At 39.8% G+C, this 10342-nt stretch overlaps 1 protein-coding gene across 1 annotated transcript; it reads left to right on the forward strand.

The window, feature by feature from the left end:
• Nucleotides 1–9294: 9294 nt before the first annotated feature.
• LOC115268986 (uncharacterized) lies at nt 9295–9765 on the forward strand (the record flags this gene model as incomplete). The annotated part of the gene is made up of 2 exons (XM_062844027.1): nt 9295–9576; nt 9653–9765. Coding segments are annotated over exons 1-2 (395 nt in total), but the record flags the coding sequence as incomplete, so codon positions are not given.
• Nucleotides 9766–10342: the final 577 nt, after the last annotated feature.

Here is a 10342-nt window from a genome sequence, read left to right on the forward strand (position 1 = left end):
GGACGCTGACTGTGCGTTCGGACTCCCACTGGACTTCCACTGACTGGGTTGCCAGATTCGGTGATGGCATTGGATGATGGGGATTGATGATCATCACTCGGAAGCAAACCCGTGCGCCTGCAGGAGGACATTGGCGTTGTGCGACTCCTGCCGGGTTCTGCTGTGCGACGATGATGATGCTTTGCGTCCATCTTCCCTCCCGCGTAGGATCCGTTCAGTCGGTCGTGCGCTTTCACAACCGACTGCTAAACCTCGTCGCCACTTTCATGTCCGGGGGATGAGGATATGCGGCCGAGAGAATAACTTCCCAACCGGACATTACGATAATAAAAACATGCACATTTATTAACATAAACTATGTACACAATTTACACAATACTACAACATATTAAAATCTATTAAAAGTAATACCGCGGAGAACACGCGCGGGCAGCATCTTGCTGCTGTTGCAGTCGATGACGTTCTGTTCTGCTGTATGTTCGTCATCGTCGTCGTCGGCAGCGGCGGCGGTCGTCATCTATCCATCGTCGTGATAGACACGAGCCGAGCCGAATGCTCGTTCACAACAATAATATATTAGCGATATATACAGAAATGATATATTATTATATAATTCAATCTGGCTGCACTGCTAGCCGCATTGGCAAAGCTCAAATTCAAATCATTAGATCGGGCCTTTACAAATGTTCTACGAGAGCTTTTTACCACAGTTGATATCTGTGGGAACGGGTGAAAAGAGAATTGATAAACAACCGTGATAACCTCACGAGAGTTGTCCATCCGTCCCGTATTTAACGGGACAACAAAATTTTCAAAAACTCGTTAATGGAGCATAGTTTACGTTTTTGACTCAATTATTCGTTCTTTCTAGCTGAAATAGCATTATTAACAACATGCAGTTCTGTTTTTATACCTTGATTTCCTTTTTGTTGAGTTTCCGAAATGTGTCCCGTATTTAAACGGGACAAATCTGGTCAGCCTACCCTGACAGGTGCAAGCTGTGTAGGCGATGTGACGGTGAAGGCCACAAGGTTGCACGAGTCCACCTAAGTGTTTGATTTGTTCCGGAAAATCCACGAGCAGCAAGCAACGGAAAGTCCAAAGTGCCCGGCCTTCAGAAGAGCTACAGCTGTCAAATCACAGTGCGGGTAACGCAGCTGAAACTGAACCACTGTGATGCAGAGCAGCAACTACTTCGCAAGGCAGTTTCTGAGTGAGGACGGATATCGCTATCATAGCGGACCCATGTCGAGTACCCGCAATTGCATCGTGGATTGGTCCGAAAAAATGACGACGATATGGACGCCAGGTAATTACCCTGTCCAGGAGTAGGTGCCTCCTAATTACTACTTACGGAGCTTCATGGTTGCCTAAGTAAACAGGATCATCTTCAGTAGCTTCTATGCACCTACGCGGTGGTCGATCGAGTAGTTCACGCAGATGCTAGATTGTATGAAGACCGTGCTAACAGGGTGAAGGTCGATGGAAATAGACAATAGCTTGGCCGTGTAATGGCGAAGCCGTTTTACGAACCAACCGGGTCAGATCCTGCTAGCGGCATTGGCTATGCTAGATGTCAATCTGGCTATTGTCGGTACCGAAAGTACCTTAAGTCGGGACAGAGCGGATTCCATTATTGACGTTACTTTTTGTAGTCCTGGCCTAACAAGTAGTTCGAACTGGTGGGTAGACGATGGCTACACTCACAGCGATCACCTAGTGGTTTGCTATAGTGTCGACTATAGCAGGCAGTAGGCAGAGGAAGAAGCGACTAGGTGGACTAGGCCAAGATCAAACCCTCGTAGGTAGGTAGAAGACATCATTCTTCAACGACGAAGTAGGCGCTCCACCGTGAGCGAAACCTACTCGGTTCAAACCGAGACGAGCTGGTAGCGGTGCTATCGTCTGCGTGCATGCAATCGTGCCTAGGCAAGTCTGCCCTAAAGATGGGAGACCACCGGCTGGACACAAGCAATTGCGGAAAGTCACGCTGAAGACCGAAATAAGGACAAGCAAAAAGGCCTGCTTTGATGATATCTGTCAGAGTACCAATGGGAATCCATGGGGTGATGCCTACAGGATCGTGATGGCAAAGACAAGAGGTGTAATAGCTCCTACAGAGCCGTTTCCGATGTTGGAGGAGATCATCGAGGAATTCCTTCCGCATTATAATCCTCGTCCTTGGCCTCCTTTCGTAAAACAGCCGAAGACTGTGGCTAGCTATAAGGAACTTGCGGGATTACAATATCCCTTAGCGTAGGAAAGGCCCCAGGTCTGAACGGAGATCAAGTAGCTATTGCAGAGGCTCCCGAGATCTTCAGATGTTATGCAGAAATTCATGAGAGAGGGAGTTTTCCCAAAGGTTTGGAAGCAGCGTATTGCCAACAATCTTTCTGTGATTCTTTCAGCAATTCCTCTAGAAACTCTTCCAGGCATTTCTGCACGGATTCCTCAAGAGTTTTCTCTTGGGATTCGTCCAGGTGTTTCTGCTGATGAATTCTCGATGGAATCCTTCAAGAAATTCTTGCTATGACTTCTTTAGGATTTTTTTCAGAAATCCTACAGAGATTTTATCCAGGGGTTTTTTCTAAAAGATCCTCAAGGAATTCTTCCAATATTTTTTCTTGGAGTTCCTCCAGGAATTCTGCTGAGATTGCTCTAGGAAATTAGCAATATCCCTGCTGGTTTTGATTATAAATCACTCCCAAAATTTCTCAAGAAACTACTGCAAGGATTTCCCTAGGAATTCTGCTAGGGATTTCTCTACAGATTTTCATAGGGATTCTTCTAAATATTTTTCCAGGGATTTCTTCATTGCTTCAGAGATTTATCCAGGAATACCACTACGTATTCATCCAGAGATTTCTCTATGTATTCTTCTAGAAAATCTTCCAAGAATTGCTCCAGGAATTTCTGCAATTCCTGCTAAAATTCCTCATGAAATCCCACCTTCGATTCCATAAGGAAATACTGTAGACATCCTTCCTGAAATTTCGACAATGATTTTTCATAAGGGCCTAACTGACTTGATCGATTTCTGTTCGCCGACTCTCTCTTTCGCTAATAACTATAAAATCATTATTCTTTTTGTTTCTATAGCAACATGTAGTCATCTTCTTCGCATTTCAACCAAAAAATCTTTGGAAAACTCAGTACACATTCTGTGATAAGACAAAGAGAGGATCGATGCAGAGAACTCGAAAATGTCAGTTAGGCCCAAATGAAAAATCAGTGTCGATTTCTCCTGTGATTCACCCAGGGTATTTTCAGAGCTTAGTTTGAAAATTCTTGCTAGGATTCCTTTGAATGGTTTCTACTGTTATACCTCCCGACATTTCCCTAGAAATATTTCTTGCGATTGCTCTGAGGAATTTCTCAAGGATTCCTCCAGAAATTCATCCAGAGATTCTATCCAAGGATTCTATTCCTCCTGAAATTCGTCATGGGATTTTTCCTTTCCAAGAATTACTCATGGGATTTTCTGCATTTATGCTAAGATTCTTCAAGCAATTCTGTGAGGGTTTCTATGGAAATTCTTCCTGAAACTCCTTCCGAAATTCATGCAGGATGAGTTCCTTAACCCTCCAACGCCCAAAAAGGAACCAATGGAGAAAACAGATTTTTTTGAGTGGGAGGTGAATCATACTATAGAAATGTTCATTTCACCGAACCGGTTCATTTTACCGGTTCACTTTTGAACCGGTACAAAATATTTTACTGTCCCGATTAGGAATCGTTCAGTTTTTATAATTTATTCTCATGTGAGATTGAACACTTGTATAAAACATGTGTTTGTGTGAACCGGTTTTCTCAACCGGTTCACTTTTGAACCGGTAAAATAATTATTTTCCTGAAACTGGTATTATGCTGATGTTCTACATATTATCATGATAAAACAGTGGAGAATACATTATTTGTTGTACCGGTTCGTTTAACCGATTCAGTTTTGAACCGGTGAAAATAATCAAATAATCTCGCTTGACGATACTTGAAGTTTTATTACTTTTCATGGCTGACCTTCCAGAAAAATAATAAAATAAGTGATTTGAAAAACCGATTCGCTAAAACGGTTCATTTTTTAACCGGTAAAATGAAGAATTTTATCCCACCTGTATTATGGTGATATTTTGTGTATTACGATAATATATGGATGTCCACTTGACAAGAAACCTTGATTTTGGGAACCGGTTCATCAAAATAATAAATGATGAACCAGTAAAATATGTTTGCTGTTCCGCTTGATAACCGTTGGAGTTTCATTATTTATTTTAATGAACGATTAAACATTCAATTAAACGATTAAAAAGTGATAAGGAAAACCGGTTTGCTAATCCGATAAACTTCTGAAAAGAAAAAAAAATGTTCCACTTATGCTGTGTAAATTTAAATAAAATATTATTTTTGAAGAATGAGAGATCAACGAGACTAAATGATTTTGCAAACTTGCTGGTAATACCAATCTAGTTATGAAGCGGTTAAAATATACTATTGTCTAGTATGAGAAACGTTCTCGAAGTTCTCTAGTGATTTTTTTTTGTAATTGTTCATAAGACAAAGCTAAATGATCGGAAGAACCGGTTCGCTTGACCGATACACTTTTGAACAGACTTAAGTAATTTTATTTATTTATTTATTTTATCAAACATAACGTAGACTACATTTTCACTTATAACTACAGTATCAATAGAAATAGAATATGACAGTAGGAATGCATAAAATTCGTTTTCCCTTACAAACTTTGTAGTAAACTTTGGATTTCCATATCTCAGATATTTCTCCACATTTTAATCTTCAAAAACTATTGAAAAATTTCGATGTTAACTATTGTTACAAAAATCACAGATAGGTTGAATTTTGACAATTAAAATGCATCAATACAAAAAACTAAAGCAAAAAATTGTTACGTATTATCATTATGGTGTTCTCGGCAAATTTGTTCCTTGTGTGATGACGAATAAATATGATAAAAAAATAAAAGCTAAAAAATACCATGAATTAGAAATTATGCTTTTGCGGTTCGTTATAACGGATACTACAGTCATTGCAAAATTATGGGTCACTCTGTTATAATTATTAGTCAGTCAGTTCGCCATGCTATTCAAATGGAACCGACCCATAATTGTGGGTGACCCATGATTGAGCTATGACTCTTTTTATAAAATTTAATTGTTTAAATTTTTAGACTTCAGCTTGTTAAATTTTTATCCGGTTAGTCACATTATCATAACAGTAACGTACTTAAAAAAATACGGACACGTTTAATGCTTCCAGTTAGTTATTCATTCTTTGAACGAAGCACGATACTAGACAACGAACTAACTTGCAATGCCCAGTGGCACAGCCGAATTTTTTTCCCACGGCTGCGGCGGGAATTGAAACCACGCTCCTCATCACGATGCGACAAAAGGCTTGGTGATACTAGCCCCACGACCACGAGGCCCCGAACTTAGTTTCAAATTGGTGGAAGATTGATCGTTGAAATAGATTAAAAATAATGATGGAAACTGTCAAAGCCTTTGTCACGTTGAATAGGGTATATGGATCATTCCTTGGCCTAATTTGCAAACCGCCTTGACAATTTTGACCATAACTCATGAATTAATAGCACTATAAATAATATGTTGACCCTATTACGCACTCTAGGCAATGCATGTTTCACCAATTAGAAGAAAACTAACTTAAATATTCAAGAATTTACTAAACTAAGTTGAAAAGATTCGATGTGATGGTATGCAACGTTGGTCTATGGTACAAAAATTGGCCTATTAGTGGATACAACGTTGGCCTATTGCTTTCCATGCACTAGAACCACTTATTATCTTATTTTTTCAATAATTCTGCTGAGGTATTATCTCTGTTTGTTCACCAATCATACTTTCAAATTACATTTTCGGAGCCAAATTTTCAAAAAACTATAAATAAATCACTTAAACTAAAGTTCTTTCTTTTTTAGTAACGAAAACAATGCAACCCGATTTTTGTGTTATATTTCTATAGTCACCGCACACAAAATCTATTTTTTTCTGTTCGTTCTTTCTGGTTTTTACGCAAGCAATGTTGTTGGCTTCACTTTATCGGTGTTTTTGACGTCACTTTACTGATGGGCCAAGATTTGGGTACATAGTGAAAAAAATGTCCTCAATATTCGGCCCACATGTAATTTGTAAAATAGTTATTATTCGTTAAAAACAAACACACAAATTCAAACTAGCATCTTTGACCGTCGCATCAAATGTTCAGTTATTGAAAAGGTAATTCGAAATATTCCAGAATCATGCCATTTTTGACCATGTGTATAGACTACCCACTAAGCTGAAGAATCATGGCGTCTACAAAAGCTAAACAAAGTGACATTTTCATACAATTTTATTACTCCAAAGTGCTAAAATTGAAACGAAATGTTACAGTTGTTTGGCGCAAAGCTTTTCCGATATCCAGTTCGGCATGTTTGTTTGAGTTTTTGGTTAACGTTGAGATAGGCCGAATGAGGGGACTATGCCAACGAAGCATCCCGATACCCTATGTTCCTTCTTTTATGAAATGCACAAAAAGTAACTGATAATGTCCATGGGTTTGCCAGTAATTCAACTATACGACTATCTGATCAACTATGTACTCGTCATAGTGTGAATTACTGGAACAAATCAATTTGAAAAGAATCAGGACAGTCTAGTTATTTATTATTGAATTACCCATATATTCCGAATACTCTGAGGACCAAACATGTACAGTAGTCACAGGTTTATGAGTTGAAACACCCACCAAGTACGAATTCAAATGTGCCTTCGATCGTTTTTTAAATGTTTATGAATGTTCCACCTACTGATATATAAGGCACAGGGGTCACTAATAAATCAGACGGAACATTGCTTCCTTCCTTCGATTACTAAAACAAATTAGTTTGGAAAACATCGTGGCGCTCTAGCACAATTTTCATAAATAAACTATTTTACGGATATTCCGGATAACCCAAAAGCCACTTAGATTTACAAAATTCTCACAAAAGTGATTTTACTCTTAGATTATTGAAACAAATATGTTTGAAAAAAGTCGCGACGCTCTAGCACAATTTTCATTAATCGACCACTTCTACGGATGTTTCAGATACCCCAAGGGTCCATCAAATGGGTCCTTTGACTTTCAAAGCAATCACAGTAATGATTTCATCCTTAGGACTGTCATACAAAAAAAAAAACGTTACGCAGGGGGTAGTCTTCAAAACCAGCAAGAACCGTACCACTCTAGCATATTTTTTTATGAATTGACCACTTTTACGAATTTTCTGGATAAACCGAAGGTTCATCCAGTGGTCTTTCCGATTTATAAATCATTCGCAACATTGATTTCAATCTTAAATTGGTGAAACAAAAGAGTTCGGTAAAAAAAATCGCGACAATCTAGCACAATTTTCATGAATCGTCCTTTTTACGGATATTTCGGATACCCAAAAGGTCCATCCAGTGGTCACTCTGTGTTACAAACTAATCGCAATAGTGGTATTATTCTTATATTGCTGGAACAAATGAGTTTGGAAAAAACTGCAACGACCTAGCACAATTTTTATGAGTTGACCCTTTTACGGATGTTCCAGAAAACCCGAAGGTCCATCCAGTGGCCATTACTTATTTTGAATCTGTCATAATATATATTTCAACTTTTGGTTGCTAAAACAAACGAGCTTGGAAAAAACTGCGACACTGTAGCACAATTTTAATAGTTTGGCCATTTCTACGGACGTTCCGGGTATCCCGAAGGCCAATTCAGTGGCCACACAGGCTTATAAACCAGCCGTAAACATGATTTCACCCAAAGGTTATTGAAAAAAATCAGTTTAGAAAAAATCGCGACGCTCTAGTACATTTTTTATGAATTGACCACTTTTACGGATGTTCCGGATCTTCCGGCGGGTATCACATTGGCCATGTTACTGGTCATGCTGGTCCATGGTGTATTCTTGCACTGTGCTAGCTAATTAGCAACGAAATAAAATTGTTTTGGCTTTTTTGCACTTAACAAATGAGTATAATCACTGCTGTTTGATTGAAAACACTTTAGGTACTATTGGGGGGCTCCTGGAATCGGTTCCAGGTACCAGAACCATAGCGGCAGTGGCCATTTATGATTTTTCTGCACATCCTACAGTCAATATGCATCGCTTCCTGTAGTGAATATTTTGAATTAGTTTAAATATTTTGTTCAGTCAATTTAACTAACGAAAATTATCCAAAAGTGATAAAATCGGATTATAGAGAACATACTGTGAAAAACTTTCAACTTCATCAGATAAAATTGAAGCACATCTAAAGCCAATATAAATGACGTTTAGTTTGAATCATAATGTTATTTCGTCTTTGTGTTATGACAGGTTATAGAAAATTGCCTTATTCTGCTTGTAGTCGATTCCCGGTGGCCACTCCGGATTGACCTGTACCACTTCCGCCAAAAATCAAATTAGACTAGTATAGCTTTCATTTAAAACCAGTTGCAAAAGATTTCATCAAGGATTCGATTTTCAACAATTAAAACAAATTAGGTGTCACCTAGAGGTGACACTGGGCGTTGGAGGGTTAAGAAATTCCTTCAGAAATTTATCCAGGCATTAGTCTAAACATTCCTCTCGAGATGGAGAGACGAACCAGCCAAGGGCTGAAAGTCTCTCTAATAAAGACAAATCAATCAATCAATCCTCTCGAGATCTTTTCAGGCTGTTGTAATGGGATTCTTGTAGGGGAGGGATTGGGTGGTGTCAAGTGGGAGCCAATTAATTTAAGAATCATTACTGCCAGATTCAGAAAACGGGTTTGCAGCCTCACGACAATCCAAAGCTACGCACCGACCGATGTTGCGAAGTTACAGGACCAGGAGAACAGCTACAATGAATTGAATGCCATCGTGGATAAAGTTCTAAACCTGCATAAGCGAATTAAATATCACTTATGATTTACCCTTGCCGAAAGCCTGAATCAAGGACGCCTCCCTGATTCGAATATTTCATTATCAATGGGGCAGTGGCAGAGCCAACAGTTGGCACACAACTCAGTGCTATCCACCCCCAATAGCAAATGTGCGAAAACAGAGGAGAGTAAAGAAAGACACGTGCTAGGCCGATACTGCGCATGTGTCCTTGACACCCTTCAACAGAAACATCCTGACAGACGGATGCATAACCAACCAGCATTTGATAGTGATTACACATCCAGTTCAGTTTCTTTTTGTTCAAACCTAGGAAAGATTTCGCCCTAGTTTTAGTGCACTGTTAGTAGATAAGTTGTATCGAGATTAGCTTTTTCCGTGATGGAACCGATTTGGCAGAACATAACCACCGCACTGGAAATCCCACCGGAAGTGGCGGACAAGTGGCTGGCCAAGCTGAAACAGCAATACACTCAACCCAACAGGCACTATCACAATGAGAAGCAAATGCTCCGCCGGAAGGTTGAGCATCTTTCCGGCGCCAGTGTGTGTCTTCAGCTGGCGGTGCTCTTTCAGTACTACGACTTCGACGCGGGGAAAGATTGTGTCAAGGAGAACTGTGCCGCTTTGAAGGAGTTTTTGGTGGAGGCCGGAATTGAAAATGTAAGTTCATGATAATCGCGGTTGGGGAAAGGATGCTGATTCATAGCAAGATCGATAATGTTCACTACTATTGCAGAAAGCTTTGGAGAACAACGTCCTGCGACTGCTGGGCGACGTTTCGGTGGAAAGTTCCGACCTGCCGGATGATGATGTTTCCTACTTTCAGGATTTGGATCTGCTGATATTAGGGTAAAGATGGTCGGGGGTTTTAAATTTCAAGGCCGCTGATAAACTACGTACAGTTTTACGGGGAGGGGAAGCGGATGACCCAGATGTACAGAGAATGTTGACATATTTTGTGGACAGCACTTAATCGTTGGCTCAAACAGTCAAACACCCAATAATGTTTGAGCTCTCGAAACGTGTACATTGAGGATCGCGGCGAATCCCAAGCCCCAAGCCTTTTGATTATCTGTACAATTTCGCTAGCTCAGGTCAATCATGATTCAGAATATAACCCCACGTCTCCACTAGACAGAAATGTCTTGCCATTTTGCTGGAAAGATGTGTCATGACAGAAATGTTCTCTCGCTGTTTGAATGAAAAGCAGCGATGTTGATCATTTCTGTTACGTTTTCTCTTTCTGGCAGCAAAATGGCAAGACACTTCTGTCTAGTGGAGACGTCGGGTAAGATCTACACCCTCATTCTTGTTTTCGATCGAATCCACTTTCGAACGTAAATCGTTCGCATTCCCGTTTACGCCAGCAAAATCAAATGGCCTACTGATTCGATCGAACCAAAAACGTTCGAAAGTGAATACGTCC

Source organism: Aedes albopictus, unplaced genomic scaffold (genome assembly GCF_035046485.1).
Source record: "Aedes albopictus strain Foshan unplaced genomic scaffold, AalbF5 HiC_scaffold_752, whole genome shotgun sequence".
Lineage (NCBI taxonomy): Eukaryota > Metazoa > Arthropoda > Insecta > Diptera > Culicidae > Aedes > Aedes albopictus.